At 44.8% G+C, this 17,206-nt stretch overlaps 1 protein-coding gene across 15 annotated transcripts in view; it reads left to right on the plus strand.

The window, feature by feature from the left end:
• PHLDB1 (pleckstrin homology like domain family B member 1) overlaps nucleotides 1-17,206 on the plus strand; it is a 282,210-nt gene that overhangs the window by 250,784 nt on the left and 14,220 nt on the right. For 11 of the 15 annotated variants that reach the window (XM_077250609.1, XM_077250611.1, XM_077250603.1 and 8 more), the window contains 3 exons: nucleotides 1,087-1,306; nucleotides 3,483-3,568; nucleotides 3,657-3,686. In XM_077250609.1, the coding sequence (XP_077106724.1) occupies nucleotides 1,087-1,306; nucleotides 3,483-3,568; nucleotides 3,657-3,686 (336 nt within the window). The remainder of the gene's footprint in view (nucleotides 1-1,086; nucleotides 1,307-3,482; nucleotides 3,569-3,656; nucleotides 3,687-17,206) is intronic. The other 4 variants (XM_077250606.1, XM_077250607.1, XM_077250614.1 and 1 more) reach the window with 1 other exon arrangement.

Genomic DNA, 17,206 nt, shown 5'->3' on the forward strand with positions numbered 1-17,206 from the left:
ACTGTGGGGTTGGTGTTCTTGGGGTAATGAGCTGTGTTTGGCCCCAGATCTAGTGTTTACCCTGGTAGCCCAAAAGTTTAATTTTAGTCTCCTCTGACCACAGCACATTCCTCCATACATTTTGGAAGTCTCCCACATGTCTTTTGGCAAACTCAAAACGAACCTTACAATTTTTGTGTGTAAGTAAAGGCTTTTTTCTGCCCACTCTTTATTAAAGCCCATCACTATGGAGTGTATGACTTATTGTGATTGTATGGATAGGTACTTCAGTCTCTGCTAGGGAACTCTGCAGCTCCTTTAGGGTTATTTTTGGCCTCTATGCTGCCTCTCTGAATAATGCTTAATTTGTCGGGGCTAAGAGTTTTGGTGGGCGGCCTTCTCTTGGCAGGTTTGTTATGGTACCATGTTTTTTCCATTTGATGATAATGGATATGATGGTGCTTCCGGGGGGTCATCAGAAATTTGGATATTTTTTATAACCCAACCCTCACTTGTATTTCTTAAATACTTTGTCCCTGACTTGTTTGGAGATCTCCTTGGTCTCTTCATGGTGTTGTTTGGATAGTGGTGAATACTTTTGCAAGCCACTGTACCTTCACTCCAGCAAAAGAATTTACTTCACCAGAAGATCAAAGTTTTGGAATGGCCAGACCTGAATCCAAGTGAAAATCTATGGGTTGACCTCGAGAGGGCGCTGTACACAGGAGACACGCTCCTAATCTGACAGATTTTGAGCTACTGTAAGGTAGAATGGGCCTATTCTAGTTTTGCCAAGATGATAGACTTCTACACAAAAATACTGACTGCTGTCATAAATTCAATTGGCACGTGTGTAAGGGTGTGCATATTTGTGAAACCACAGTATTTCAGTTCTTTATTTTTATTTTTGCACCCAAAAAGTTTTGCTGTTTCTCAATAAAGGTGGAAAAAGTTATGAAATGATTCTTCCTGGTTTGATTATTTTTTTTTGCATGACCTAGTAACTTAACTTAACATGGGTGTAGAGACTTTTTTTTAAATCGTCTGTATGAGTTGTGTTTCTGTAGCCATTGCTTTATTAACCTTTACCCCCCATTTGCTTTAAAGGCCCGACCTCTTACCCGTTACCTACCTATTCGAAAAGAGGATTTTGACCTGCGCACTCACGTGGAGTCTTCAGGCCATGTCATTGATGCTTGTTCTCACATCATTCTAACTGAAAAAATGTGTCGAGGCTTTCTCACCAAGATGGGGGGTAAAATCAAGTCCTGGAAGAAGCGCTGGTTTGTGTTTGATCGCCTGAAACGCACACTGTCCTATTATGTGGGTAAGTGGCCTCTTGTAGACGATCTTATGGAAAAATGCCGAATTGTCTACGCAACTCCAAGAAATGATTAACGGGAATAGTGTGGAGACGTATGGCGTCATAAGTAACTCATTCCTGGCCATAAATGATCCCTTCACACCTGACCCCTTTTGTCATCCATTTCCCTCCTATGTTTGGTGTGTATAACACAAAGGGCCAAGCACCTGTGACAGGTCCTTAAATATTAGTAAGTGTAACCCGCCTAGGTCTGGTGCATATATCCATATATACCTGCACTGATGATTACTGGTGGTGACTATGCCTGCTGCCTCTCCTGCCCGACCACAAGCATCCCAGACATGTCCTTCTGGCCACAGTCTATGCGGTACTGACCATGCGCACGTGTTCAGCTGCTTTCCTGGATTATGGTGCACAGAATTAGGTCCCCTGGTTTGTCGCCCTAGAGATACTTTTTCGCACCCGGCCAGGTGCTGTATTTAGCGACTCAGCTGTCTATCCGGATTGCTCATAGCTTATTTAGGATGTCCGTCAAACAACTGGTGTCCTGCCACACGCAGAGGGGCATGCGTGCCAGTCCGGAACCGGGCATTTCTGCTAGTAGAGCGAGTGTCCATGCTGACTTCCACCATTGGGGCTCACTCACACGACCGTACAAACCTGAAGAGTGCAATCCAATAAAAAGGTATTACACCCTGACCAATGTTCTTCAGTGAGGCAGTGCAGGTCTGCGTATTGTTTCTCGGCTCTATTCGGCACGAGAAAAAAATTGCAGCATGCTGAGATTTCAGATGGCATCCAATTTTTACAGATTCATTGCAATTCTGTAAGATGGGAAACTGTAAATGGTCCTGTAAAATATTAATGGCTGCTGAGTAAAAAAAAAAAAAAAAGATTGCATTCGGAATTGTCCAACTTTTCTGGATGAAAATCAGACTGATTTTTAGTTTTTTAACGCTCGTGTGATGTCAGCCTTAGATTGTGACTCTGACCCACTCTGCATAGAAAAGAAAGTTTACTCTGTTAACTTATTCTAAACCAATGATTAACCTAATTCCAACAACATAGATTATAAACGTTAGTCGTTAGTAAAATTTCTCATGTGGACAGGATGAATACTGATTTTATACAAGCAGAAAAAAGACACAAACACAACCTTATCCAGTGTTGGGGCATACAGACATTATGTAGGGGTTCCTCTGCTTGGGACACCGACTCCTTTCAATGAGTCAGAACAGAGCTGCTAACAAAGACTTATGCAGACTCGATTCATCCATCTTTTGTACAATCGGCCATTGATGGTACATGTTCAATTTTGTTGAAGTGCATTGCAGTTTGACAGGGCAGCAGACAGGTAAGCTATGTAAGATATTCAAGCAAGCTTCTTGTTCAGAGAGTCGCTTTGTTTTCTGGTGTCATTTGTAAGGTCCCCTTATTCTTTGGTGTAATTTTTAGGGTTGTCTTGTTCTCTGGTGTCATTTGTGGGGTTGTCCTGTTCTCTGGTGTCATTTGTAGAGGGTCGCTGTGTTCTCTGGTGTCATTTGTAGAGGGTCGCTGTGTTCTCTGGTGTCATTTGTAGAGGGTTGCTGTGTTCTCTGGTGTTATTTGTAGAGGGTCGCTGTGTTCTCTGGTGTCATTTCTACAGGGTCGCTGTGTTATCTGCTGTCATTTGTAGAGGGTCGCTGTATTATCTGGTGTCATTTGTAGAGGTTGGCCATGTTCTCTGTTTTCATTTGTAGGGTCGCTGCGTTCTCTGGTGTCATTTGTAGAGGGTTGCTTTGCTCTTTGGTGTCATTTGTAGATGTTGGCAATGTTCTCTGGTGTCATTTGTGGGGTTGCCGGGTTATCTGAACTCTTAGTGTTGTCTCGTAGTGAATAATAATGTTAGAGCTTATCTTGCAAAATGGGCACAGATTGGAGAGATATGTGAATCTATGATACACCAGTCTCGCCAATCTGTGCACATTTTCCATTGACAGCAGTCTACCATTGAAGCCATTGTATTATGTGGCATACCCTCACCCCCCCGCAAGGTAGCTATCGTTCATAGAAGTGACCAGTCAACGGTGAATATGAAGAAATCGCAATCTACCGTATAATTTCTTTAGTGTGTCTTGCATTTGCTCTGACAGCTCGCTCCTTATTTTTTTTGCTAACCTTACTATTACTCTCCTTGCAGACAAACATGAAGCAAAGCTGAAAGGAGTCATCTACTTCCAGGCTATAGAAGAAGTTTATTATGACCATCTCAGAAGTGCAGCCAAGGTAATGGGGACTGTTCACACTCCGCCATGCTCTCCACTCCGTTGGGCATGAATATAGGGTATAAGTAATGTCTTCTCTATTCCTACAGAAAAGAATTTTTAACCTCAGTCTGGCCTCTGTACGTATACTGCATCCCAAGCCATTCCTGTACTTGTCCACCTGACTGTGCTCCGATAATCCCAATGACAAGTGCACCCTAGAAATAACTCTGACCAGGACTTGTGTTGTTTGTGATGAGGCTTTATAAGCACCTCGCCTTCAGTTCTTAATATTAACCGCATGTGAATTGTTCTGATCACTTGCAGACACTTGTATGTGAGTTGCAGGCTTGTCCTCCGTGCTGCTGACGCTTGCTGCACACACTATATGTATTTCTATGGCACCAGCGATGCATGGATCTGCGGTGTGCTCTAAATGCTGATCTGACCCACGACTCATCGGGGACAAACAACGAATGAATACCCTCTCTTACTGACCTTGGGCTATCGTTATCTGTTAACGTCACATGTCTCTGCAGCCATTTCGGCTACAAGCCCCAGAGCCTTCTCAATGTTAAGTGCCCAATAAGCACTTTTTATGCTATAGGGGAACTTTTGGGGGAAATAAAGTGAAATAACAGGAAAATAATATTTCTGCAATACTAACTGTACTTACCAAGATCCCCCAGATGAATTTCCCCACATAGGACAAATCATAAATAAATATATATATATATATATATATATATATATATATATATATATACATACATACTATATGGTGGCCCGATTCTAACGCATCGGGTATTCTAGAACATGTATGTAGTTTATTTATGAGGTTTTCAGAATAATGCAATTTATACACCGGATTCGGCTGGCTGGGCGTGACCAATTAGCGAAGCGTGGTTCAAATTCCGCGCCAATTCAAGTCCGGACTGCGCCTGTCGCTGATTGGTCATGTCCAGCCGGCCGCGAACAATCAGTGAAGCCAGGGCCGGCTCCAGGTTTTTGAGGGCCCCGGGTGAAAAAGTCTCAGTGGGCCCCCCTCTTTAACACATACCACGATTCATGATGCACAGATACAGCAGAGAAATATACCACAGCCCACGTAGCATATAACACAGCCCACGTAGCATATAGCACAGGCCACGTAGTATATAGCACAGGCCACGCAGTATATAGCACAGCCCACGTAGCATATAGCACAGCCCCCGTAGCATATAGCACAGCCCACGTAGCATATAGCACAGCCCACGTAGTATATAGCACAGCCACGTAGTATGTAGCACAACCACGTAGTATATAGCACAGCCCACGTAGTATATAGCACAGCCGCGTAGCATATAGCACAGCCCACTTAGTATATAGCACAGCCCACTTAGTATATAGCACAGCCCACTTAGTATATAGCACAGCCCACTTAGTATATAGCACAGCCCACGCAGTGTATACCACAGCCCACGCAGTGTATACCACAGGCCACGTGGTATATAACACAGGCCACGTGGTATGTAACACAGGCCACGTGGTATATAACACAGGCCACGTGGTATATAACACAGGCCACTTAGTATATAACACAGCCCACGTAGTATATAGCACAGCCCACGTAGTATATTGCCCAGCCATGTATATTGCACAGCTACGTAGTATATAGCACAGCCACGTAGTATATAGCACAGCCCACACAGTGTATAACACAGCCCACGTAGTATATAGCACAGCCCACGTAGTATATAACACAGGCCGCGCAGTGTATAACACAGCCCACACAGTATATAGCACAGCCCACGCAGTGTATAACAGCCCACGTAGTATATAGCACAGCCCACATAGTGTATAACACAGCCCACGTAGTATATAGCACAGCCCACGTAGTATATAGCACAGCCCACGTAGTATATAGCACAGCCCACGTAGTATATAGCACAGCCCACGTAGTATATAACACAGCCATGTAGTATATAACAGCCACGTAGTATATTGCCCAGCCATGTATATTGCACAGCTACATAGTATATAGCACAGCCCACCTAGTATATAACACAGCCACTTAGTATATAGCACAGCTCACGCAGTATATAACACAGCCCACGTAGTATATAACACAGCCACGTAGTTTATAAAACAGCCACGTAGTATATAACACAGCCCATGTATTATATAGAACAGCTCACGGAGTATATAACACAGCCACGTAGTATATTGCCCAGCCGCGTAATATTTTGCACAGCTACGTAGTATATAGCACAGCCCACGTAGTATATAGCAATGTGGGCACCATATCCCTGTTAAAAAAAGAATTAAATTAAAAAATAGTTATATACTCACCTTCCATCGGCCCCCCCCGGATCCAGCCCAGGCCGTTAGTGATGCTCCTCGTGACGCTCCGGTCCCAAGAATGCATTTTGGTCTCGCAAGATGATGACGTAGCGGTCTCGCGAGACCGCTACGTCATCATCTCACGAGACCGCAATGCATTCTTGGGAGCGGAGCGTCGCGAAGAGCGGGAAAGGCGCCGGAAGGCGAGTATATCATGATTTTTTACTTTTTAAATTATTTTTAACATTAGATCTTTTTACTATTGATGCAGCATAGGCAGCATCACTAGTAAAAAGTTGGTCACACAGGGTTAATAGCAGCGTTAACGGACTGCGTTACACCATGGTGTAATGCGGTGTAACGCAGCCAATAACCCTGTGTGAGCGCTGACTGGAGGGGAGTATGGAGCGGGCACTGACAGAGTAGGAAGGGGCGAATTCGCGGCCGGACTGTGCCCGTCGCTGATTGGTCGCGGCCTGCCGGCCGTGAACAATCAGCGACGCGGGATTTCCGTGACAAACAGACAGGCAAACAGACGGAAGTGCCCCTTAGACGATTATAGGCCCTGCGAGAAGGGCCTTCCATGACGTCACGGTCATGTGACAGCGACGTCATGGAAGGTCCTTCTCGCAGGGCCGGTGATCACGTCGCGGTCACATGACCGTGACGTCATGGAAGGTCCTTCTGGCATACCATCCTGGGACCTGAACCTGCCGCTTGCATGAAGCGGTCACCGTAGCATCGCTAGGAGCTCGAAAGGATGGTGAGTATAGGAGGTGTTTTTTTTATTATTATTTTTAGCATGACATTTTTACTATTGATTCTGCATAGGCAGCATCAATAGTAAATAGTTGGGGACACACAGGGTTAATAGCAGCGGTAATGGAGTGCGTTACACCGCGGCCCGTTACCGCTGCCATTAACCCTGTGTGAGCGGTGACTGGAGGGGAAGGGGATTATGGAGCGGGCGCCGGGCAGTGACTGCAGGGGAGTAGGGAGGGACTATTTGGACTGTGGCCGTCGCTGATTGGTCGCGGCAGCCATGACAGGCAGCTGGCGCGACCAATCAGCGACTTGGATTCCATGACAGACAGAGGCCGCGACCAATGAATATCTGGGACAGACAGACGGAAATACCCCTTAGACAATTATATATATAGATAACAATGCAGACAATAACTCCGCTTTAATATGGTGCCATACGTACGGAAAAATCTGTTAACCGCACATGCATAGAAACATTTGATAGTCTTGTCCCCTTATAGCTAAAAAATATCATGGTCATCAAGTGGCTAGGTTACATTTTACTGACTAGCTCTGTTATAAATTACTTTTATATTCATTTTTTACTTGATATGATATGGAAATTGGCTCTCATCCAGAGGGAAGGAAGATCTCTCCAGTGTCATGGACTGGAGGTTGTCCAAACCTTGAATAAGTGTTGGTATATGACTAATTGATTACAACTCGGTGACGCGCCCTAATACTGGAGGACAACCTCAGCAGATGACCGCACTGTTACTGAAGATAATCTCTATATAACGACCAACATGGATATTACCGCCATATGGTCAGTGGTAGATACCAGCCCTACAGAACATATAAGAGATCACAGCACAGTTACAAATAATGACTTACCGCTGACGTTCTTTCTGATGGAATCATTCATTTTTCCCGTCTTTTCCATCTGGCCCAGACCGACATGACAACTTCTTCCAGCTACAACTCATCTGCAGAGAATACAGCAAAGACACATTTCACTTCTCATATTCCAGCCCCATCACCATCTATTCCCAACCTGCACAAACCCCTCATCCTGCTGATACCCCAAATACTGAGCCGCTGCTACCGTATGTGTCCCTATTACTGCCCCTGATACCCCAATACTGAGCCGCTGCTGCCGTATGTGTCCCTATTACTGCCCCTGATACCCCAATACTGAGCCGCTGCTGCCGTATGTGTCCCTATTACTCCACCTGATACCCCAATACTGAGCCGCTACTGCCGTATGTGTCCCAATTACTGCACCTGATACCCCAATACTGAGCCGCTGCTGCCGTATGTGACCCTATTACTGCACCTGATACCCCAATACTGAGCTGCTTCTGCCGTATGTGTCCCTATTACTGCCCCTGATACCCCAATACTGAGCCGCTGCTGCCGTATGTGTCCCTATTACTGCACCTGATACCACAATACTGAGCCGCTGCTGCCGTATGTGTCCCTATTACTGCACCTGATACCCCAATACTGAGCCGCTGCTGCCATATGTGTCCCTATTACTGCCCCTGATACCCCAATACTGAGCCGTTGCTGCCGTATGTGTCCCTATTACTGCCCCTGATACCCCAATACTGAGCCGCTGCTGCCGTATGTGTCCCTATTACTGCACCTGATACCCCGATACTGAGACGCTGCTGCCGTATGTGTCCCCATTACTGCCCCTGATACCCCAATACTGAGCTGCTGCTGCCGTATGTGTCCCTATTACTGCCCCTGATACCCCAATACTGAGCCACTGCTGCCATATGTGTCCCTATTACTGCCCCTGATACCCCAATACTGAGCCGCTGATGCCGTATGTGTCCCTATTACTGCCCCTGATACCCCAATACTGAGCCGCTGCTGCCATATGTGTCCCTATTACTGCCCCTGATACCCCGATACTGAGCCGCTGCTGCCGTATGTGTCCCTATTACTGCACCTGATACCCCGATACTGAGACGCTGCTGCCGTATGTGTCCCCATTACTGCCCCTGATACCCCAATACTGAGCTGCTGCTGCTGTATGTGTCCCTATTACTGCCCCTGATACCCCAATACTGAGCCACTGCTGCCATATGTGTCCCTATTACTGCCCCTGATACCCCAATACTGAGCCGCTGATGCCGTATGTGTCCCTATTACTGCACCTGCTGTGTGGTTCTCTGTGCCCTCTAAATTCTAAAGCACTCCTCTATAATATAGTAATACTGGGTGCAAGTGCCCTAGAAAACAGTGCCCATATTTTGCCCCCTAGAAAGTAATATTGCCCTGTGTGCCCCCTTTGATAGCCACAGTAACCTGAGTTCCCCTATAACAATAAGGGCCCACTTTACATTTAATAATGTCCCGAGTCTCCCCCTGTACAGCTCCCCTATACACAGTATGATGCTCTCTTATACACAGTATAATGCACCCACACACTATACTGATTCCTTAGTAGCCCCCAAACTGTGTGATGGCTCCAACAATGTATAATGACCCCCACACTGTAATCTCCATACTGTATGATGGCCCCCTAGATAGCCTCCATATACAGTAGCATAATGCACTAAATAGTCCACAATATAGTATAATGCACTCCCCATAGGCAGACTCTATAGCATACGGCAGCCACCATAGGCAGACACTGTAATAAGGCAGTACCCCCATAGTCAGACCCTGTAATAAGGCAGCACCCCTATAGGCAGACCCTGTAATAAGGCAGCACCCCCATAGTCAGACCCTGTAATAAGGCAGCCCCCCCATAGGCAGACCCTGTAATAAGGCAGCCCCCCCATAGGCAGACACTGTAATAAGGCAGCCCCCCATAGGCAGACCCTGTAATAAGGCAGCAGCACCCATTAAAATAAATCAATAGATACTCACCTCTCTTCTTCCTGGTTCCTGCGCTGCTCCCGCTGATCTGGCGCCGGGCAGTGACGTCATCGCGCCCGTGGTCAGTGTCGGCGACGTCAGATGCCGACACTGACAGGGGAATGATGGGAGAAGGAGCGCAGCGCTCCTCCCATCAATGCCATCAGCTGTATCGGCTAAATGCCGGCTGATCTTCCGATGATGGCGGGGGGGCCCACTGCTGGCACCGGGGCCCCCCGCCTGCTCAGTGGCCCCATAGCGGCCGGGCAGCAGAGCAGTGAGATCGATTCTCCCTGCTCTGCCGCAGAAAGTAACTGTAACGGGGTGCTGCGCGCGCCGATACAGTTTACAGTAGCGTAGCTCCGGGTGGGCCCCCTCAGAGCACCGGGCCCTTGGCGCCCGCACCATCTGCCCCCCCGGTAGCTACACTACTGGCGAGGGGCCTTTGATGTTTGTCTATTGGGTTAGTGCGTCCCCTTCTTCCAAGGAACACTCGTTTCCTGATAGTCGTGCAGTGTAAACGGGCTTCCAATCACCAGATGAATGAACAAACGCTTGTTTGTCAGGTGAAATTATTTTTAAGCTGACTTAAACATTATTGCTCTCAGCAGCACTCATCTGTCACAAGAGTGTCACCGATCAGCAAATAAGTCGCCAATCGGCGTTGTTCAATGCCAAAAGTCAGGTGATGTAAACCCTGTGCTTATAGACACCACAGATGCAGCTTTATTTCTTCTGGAGGAAAACCAATTTGCTTATCTATTCTTCCAAGGGAGCATTGTTTAGTCTCAAGTAGATGAAACCGGCACCAAACTTTTAGAATTTCAGCCCACAGAATGTTTTACATTTTTCCTTCAAAGTAGCTGTATGAAATGTTGTATTTTGCAGTGTGAGCTGTAGTTTTTATAGCAGCCGTATTAATCACATAGGCTGTGTGCACACGGTGCGGATTTAGTGCGGATCCGCAGCGGATTTTTCCGCGCAGAAACGCTGCAGATCCGCACTGTGATGTACAGTACAATGTAAAGCAATAGCGAAAAAAAAGCTGTGCACATGGTGCGGAAAAGCTGCGGATTTAAAAGAAGTGCATATTTAGAATTGAGAGTCCTCAGTGGTTGATACCTTTTAATGGCTAACTGAAAAGATGGTAACAAATTGCAAGCTTTTGAGACTACATACGTCTCTTCATCAGGCAAAGACTAAAATGAATTCTGAAGAATCACATATTTATGCACAACATAGTATAGTATACTATGTTGTGCATAAATATGTGATTCTTCAGAATTTGTTTTAGTCTTTGCCTGATGAAGAGACGTATGTAGTCTCGAAAGCTTGCAATTTGTTACCATCTTTTCAGTTAGAAAAATATTTAGAACTAGCTGTACTACCCGGCTTCGCCCGGGTTAATGACTGCTGTTAGCAAAATAGAATGTGTTAACAAAAATTTATTCTGCACACAAAAACCACAAAACAAATAGATAGAAATGTAATTATTAAAAGGCAAAAACTAAGCAAATAGAAGCATTTCACAACATATATTAGCTTTGTTATACTGAGAATGTCTTTGTTGCCTATATTAACCAATCAGAGCTCAGGTTAATTAACTGTAGCAAAATAGAAGCTGAGCTGTGATTGGTTGCTATTGGCAGCCTGATAAATCCCCAGCCAACAGGAAGCCCTCCCCCCTGGCAGTATATATTAGCTCACACATACACATAATAGACAGGTCATGTGACTGACAGCTGCCGTATTTCCTATATGGTACATTTGTTGCTCTTGTAGTTTGCTTATTAATCAGATTTTTATTTTTGAAGGACAATACCAGACTTGTGTGTGTTTTAGGGCGAGTTTTATGTGTCAAGTTGTGTGTGTTGAGTTGCGTGTGGCGACATGCATGTAGCGACTTTTGTGAGATGAGTTTTGTGTGGCGACATGCGTGTAGCAACATTTTGTGTGTTGAGTTGCATGTGACAGGTTAGTGTAGCAAGTTGTGTGCAGCAAGATTTGTGCATGGCGAGTTTTGCGCGTGGCGAGTTTTATGTGTGGTGCATTTTGAGTATGTGCAAGTTTTGTGTGAGGCAACTTTTGCATGTGGTGCAACTTTTGTACATGTGGCAATTTTTCTGTGTGTGCAAGTTTTGCATGAGGTGAGTTTTCCATGAGGTGAGTTTTGCACGTGTGGCGAGTTTTGCGTGAGCCTAGTTTTGCATATGGCGAGTTTTGCATGTAGCGAGTTTTGAGTGGTGACTTTTGTGTTTCGACTTTTATGTGGCGAGGTTGGTGTGTGTGTGTGGTGAAATGTGTGCTGAGGGTGGTATATGTGTTCAAGCACGTGGTAGTGTGTGGCGCATTTTGTGTTTGTGTTCATATCCCCGTGTGTGGTGAGTATCCCATGTCGGGGCCCCACCTTAGCAACTGTACGGTATATACTCTTTGTCGCCATCGCTCTCATTCTTTAAGTCCTCATTGTTCACATCTGGCAGCTGTCAATTTTCCTCCAACACTTTTCCCTTCACTTTTTCCCCATTATGTAGATAGGAGCAAAATTGTTTGGTGAATTGGAACGCGCGGGGTTAAAATTTCACCTCACAACATAGCCTATGACGCTCTCGGGGTCCAGACGTGTGACTGTGCAAAATTTTGTGGCTGTAGCTGCGACGGTACAGATGCCAATCCCGGACATACACACATACATACATACACACATTCAGCTTTATATATTAGATATACCTGTATGTAATCTCCTGTATATAGTATATACCTGTGTGTCATCTCACCTATATATAGTATATATCTGTGTGTCATCTCCTGTATATAGTATATACCTGTATGTCATCTCCTCCTATACATAGCATATACCTGTGTCATCTCCTCCTGTATATACTATATACCTGTAGGTAATCTGCTCCTGTATATAGTATATACCTGTGTGTCATCTCCTCCTGTATATAGTATATACCTGTATGTCATCTCCTCCTGTATGTAGTATGTACCTGTATGTCATCTCCTCCTCTATATAGTATATACCTGTGTGTCATCTCTCCTGTATATAGTATATATCTGTGTGTCATCTCCTCCTGTATATAGTATATACCTGTGTCATCTCCCCTGTAAATAGTATATACCTGTGTGTCATCTCCTGTATATAGTATATAGCTGTATGCCATCTCCTCCTGTATTAGCCCTCGTTCACACGTTATTTGGTCAGTATTTTTACCTCAGTATTTGTAAGCTAAAATGGCAGCCTGATAAATCCCCAGCCAACAGTAAGCCCACCCCCTGGCAGTATATATTAGCTCACACATACACATAATAGACTGGTCATGTGACTGACAGCTGCCGGATTCCTATATGGTACATTTGTTGCTCTTGTAGTTTGTCTGCTTATTAATCAGATTTTTATTTTTGAAGGATACCAGACTTGTGTGTGTTTTAGGGCGAGTTTCGTGTGTCAAGTTGTGTGTGTTGAGTTGCGTGTGGCGACATGCATGTAGGGACTTTTGTGAGATGAGTTTTGTGTGGCGACATGCGTGTAGCAACTTTTTGTGTGTCGAGTTGCATGTGACAGGTTAGTGTAGCAAGTTGTGTGCAGCAAGTTTTGCGCATGGCGAGTTTTGCGCGTGGCGAGTTTTATGTGTGGTGCCTTTTGAGTATGTGCAAGTTTTGTGTGAGGCAACTTTTGCATGTGTTGCAACTTTTGTGCATGTGGCAATTTTTCTGCGTGTGGCAATTTTTCTGCGTGTGCAAGTTTTGCGTGTGGCGAGTTTTGCACGTGTGGCGAGTTTTGCATGTGGAGAGTTTTGCGCGTGGCGAGTTTTGAGCGGCGACTTTTGTGTTTCTACTTTTATGTGGCGAGGTTGGTGTATGTGTGGTGAAATGTGCACTGAGGGTGGTATATGTGTTCGAGCACGTGGTAGTGTGTGGCGCATTTTGTGTGTGTGTTCATATCCCCGTGGTGGTGTGATTATCCCATGTTGGGGCCCCACCTTAGCAACTGTACAGTATATACTCTTTGGTGCCATCGCTGTCATTCTTTAAGTCCCCCTTGTTCACATCTGGCAGCTGTTAATTTGCCTCCAACACTTTTCCTTTCATTTTTTCCCCATTATGTAGATAGGGGCAAAATTGTTTGGTGACTTGGAAAGCGCGGGGTTAAAATTTCACCTCACAATATAGCTTTGACGCTCTCAGGGTCCAGACGTGTGACTGTGCAAAATTTTGTGCCTGTAGCTGCGACGCCTCCAACACTTTTCCTTTCACTTTTTCCCCATTATGTAGATAGGGGCAAAATTGTTTGGTGAATTGGAAAGCGCGGGGTTAAAATTTCACCTCACAACATAGCCTATGACGCTCTCGGGGTCCAGACGTGTGACTGTGCAAAATTTTGTGGCTGTAGCTGCTACGGTTCAGATGCCAATCCCGGACATACATACATACATACATACATACACACACACACACATTCAGCTTTATATATTAGACTAGCTGTACTACCCGGCTTCGCCCGGGTTAATGACTGCTGTTAGCAAAATAGAATGTGTTAACAAAAATTTATTCTGCACACAAAAACCACAAAACAAATAGATAGAAATGTAATTATTAAAAGGCAAAAACTAAGCAAATAGAAGCATTTCACAACATATATTAGCTTTGTTATACTGAGAATGTCTTTGTTGCCTATATTAACCAATCAGAGCTCAGGTTAATTAACTGTAGCAAAATAGAAGCTGAGCTGTGATTGGTTGCTATTGGCAGCCTGATAAATCCCCAGCCAACAGGAAGCCCTCCCCCCTGGCAGTATATATTAGCTCACACATACACATAATAGACAGGTCATGTGACTGACAGCTGCCGTATTTCCTATATGGTACATTTGTTGCTCTTGTAGTTTGCTTATTAATCAGATTTTTATTTTTGAAGGACAATACCAGACTTGTGTGTGTTTTAGGGCGAGTTTTATGTGTCAAGTTGTGTGTGTTGAGTTGCGTGTGGCGACATGCATGTAGCGACTTTTGTGAGATGAGTTTTGTGTGGCGACATGCGTGTAGCAACATTTTGTGTGTTGAGTTGCATGTGACAGGTTAGTGTAGCAAGTTGTGTGCAGCAAGATTTGTGCATGGCGAGTTTTGCGCGTGGCGAGTTTTATGTGTGGTGCATTTTGAGTATGTGCAAGTTTTGTGTGAGGCAACTTTTGCATGTGGTGCAACTTTTGTACATGTGGCAATTTTTCTGTGTGTGCAAGTTTTGCATGAGGTGAGTTTTCCATGAGGTGAGTTTTGCACGTGTGGCGAGTTTTGCGTGAGCCTAGTTTTGCATATGGCGAGTTTTGCATGTAGCGAGTTTTGAGTGGTGACTTTTGTGTTTCGACTTTTATGTGGCGAGGTTGGTGTGTGTGTGTGGTGAAATGTGTGCTGAGGGTGGTATATGTGTTCAAGCACGTGGTAGTGTGTGGCGCATTTTGTGTTTGTGTTCATATCCCCGTGTGTGGTGAGTATCCCATGTCGGGGCCCCACCTTAGCAACTGTACGGTATATACTCTTTGTCGCCATCGCTCTCATTCTTTAAGTCCTCATTGTTCACATCTGGCAGCTGTCAATTTTCCTCCAACACTTTTCCCTTCACTTTTTCCCCATTATGTAGATAGGAGCAAAATTGTTTGGTGAATTGGAACGCGCGGGGTTAAAATTTCACCTCACAACATAGCCTATGACGCTCTCGGGGTCCAGACGTGTGACTGTGCAAAATTTTGTGGCTGTAGCTGCGACGGTACAGATGCCAATCCCGGACATACACACATACATACATACACACATTCAGCTTTATATATTAGATATACCTGTATGTAATCTCCTGTATATAGTATATACCTGTGTGTCATCTCACCTATATATAGTATATATCTGTGTGTCATCTCCTGTATATAGTATATACCTGTATGTCATCTCCTCCTATACATAGCATATACCTGTGTCATCTCCTCCTGTATATACTATATACCTGTAGGTAATCTGCTCCTGTATATAGTATATACCTGTGTGTCATCTCCTCCTGTATATAGTATATACCTGTATGTCATCTCCTCCTGTATGTAGTATGTACCTGTATGTCATCTCCTCCTCTATATAGTATATACCTGTGTGTCATCTCTCCTGTATATAGTATATATCTGTGTGTCATCTCCTCCTGTATATAGTATATACCTGTGTGTCATCTCCCCTGTAAATAGTATATACCTGTGTGTCATCTCCTGTATATAGTATATAGCTGTATGCCATCTCCTCCTGTATTAGCCCTCGTTCACACGTTATTTGGTCAGTATTTTTACCTCAGTATTTGTAAGCTAAAATGGCAGCCTGATAAATCCCCAGCCAACAGTAAGCCCACCCCCTGGCAGTATATATTAGCTCACACATACACATAATAGACTGGTCATGTGACTGACAGCTGCCGGATTCCTATATGGTACATTTGTTGCTCTTGTAGTTTGTCTGCTTATTAATCAGATTTTTATTTTTGAAGGATACCAGACTTGTGTGTGTTTTAGGGCGAGTTTCGTGTGTCAAGTTGTGTGTGTTGAGTTGCGTGTGGCGACATGCATGTAGGGACTTTTGTGAGATGAGTTTTGTGTGGCGACATGCGTGTAGCAACTTTTTGTGTGTCGAGTTGCATGTGACAGGTTAGTGTAGCAAGTTGTGTGCAGCAAGTTTTGCGCATGGCGAGTTTTGCGCGTGGCGAGTTTTATGTGTGGTGCCTTTTGAGTATGTGCAAGTTTTGTGTGAGGCAACTTTTGCATGTGTTGCAACTTTTGTGCATGTGGCAATTTTTCTGCGTGTGGCAATTTTTCTGCGTGTGCAAGTTTTGCGTGTGGCGAGTTTTGCACGTGTGGCGAGTTTTGCATGTGGAGAGTTTTGCGCGTGGCGAGTTTTGAGCGGCGACTTTTGTGTTTCTACTTTTATGTGGCGAGGTTGGTGTATGTGTGGTGAAATGTGCACTGAGGGTGGTATATGTGTTCGAGCACGTGGTAGTGTGTGGCGCATTTTGTGTGTGTGTTCATATCCCCGTGGTGGTGTGATTATCCCATGTTGGGGCCCCACCTTAGCAACTGTACAGTATATACTCTTTGGTGCCATCGCTGTCATTCTTTAAGTCCCCCTTGTTCACATCTGGCAGCTGTTAATTTGCCTCCAACACTTTTCCTTTCATTTTTTCCCCATTATGTAGATAGGGGCAAAATTGTTTGGTGACTTGGAAAGCGCGGGGTTAAAATTTCACCTCACAATATAGCTTTGACGCTCTCAGGGTCCAGACGTGTGACTGTGCAAAATTTTGTGCCTGTAGCTGCGACGCCTCCAACACTTTTCCTTTCACTTTTTCCCCATTATGTAGATAGGGGCAAAATTGTTTGGTGAATTGGAAAGCGCGGGGTTAAAATTTCACCTCACAACATAGCCTATGACGCTCTCGGGGTCCAGACGTGTGACTGTGCAAAATTTTGTGGCTGTAGCTGCGACGGTTCAGATGCCAATCCCGGACATACATACATACATACATACATACACACACACACACATTCAGCTTTATATATTAGATTGAGAGTCCTCAGTGGTTGATACCTTTTAATGGCTAACTGAAAAGATGGTAACAAATTGCAAGCTTTTGAGACTACATACGTCTCTTCATCAGGCAAAGACTAAAATGAATTCTGAAGAATCACATATTT

Source organism: Ranitomeya variabilis, chromosome 4 (assembly GCF_051348905.1).
Source record: "Ranitomeya variabilis isolate aRanVar5 chromosome 4, aRanVar5.hap1, whole genome shotgun sequence".
NCBI lineage: Eukaryota > Metazoa > Chordata > Amphibia > Anura > Dendrobatidae > Ranitomeya > Ranitomeya variabilis.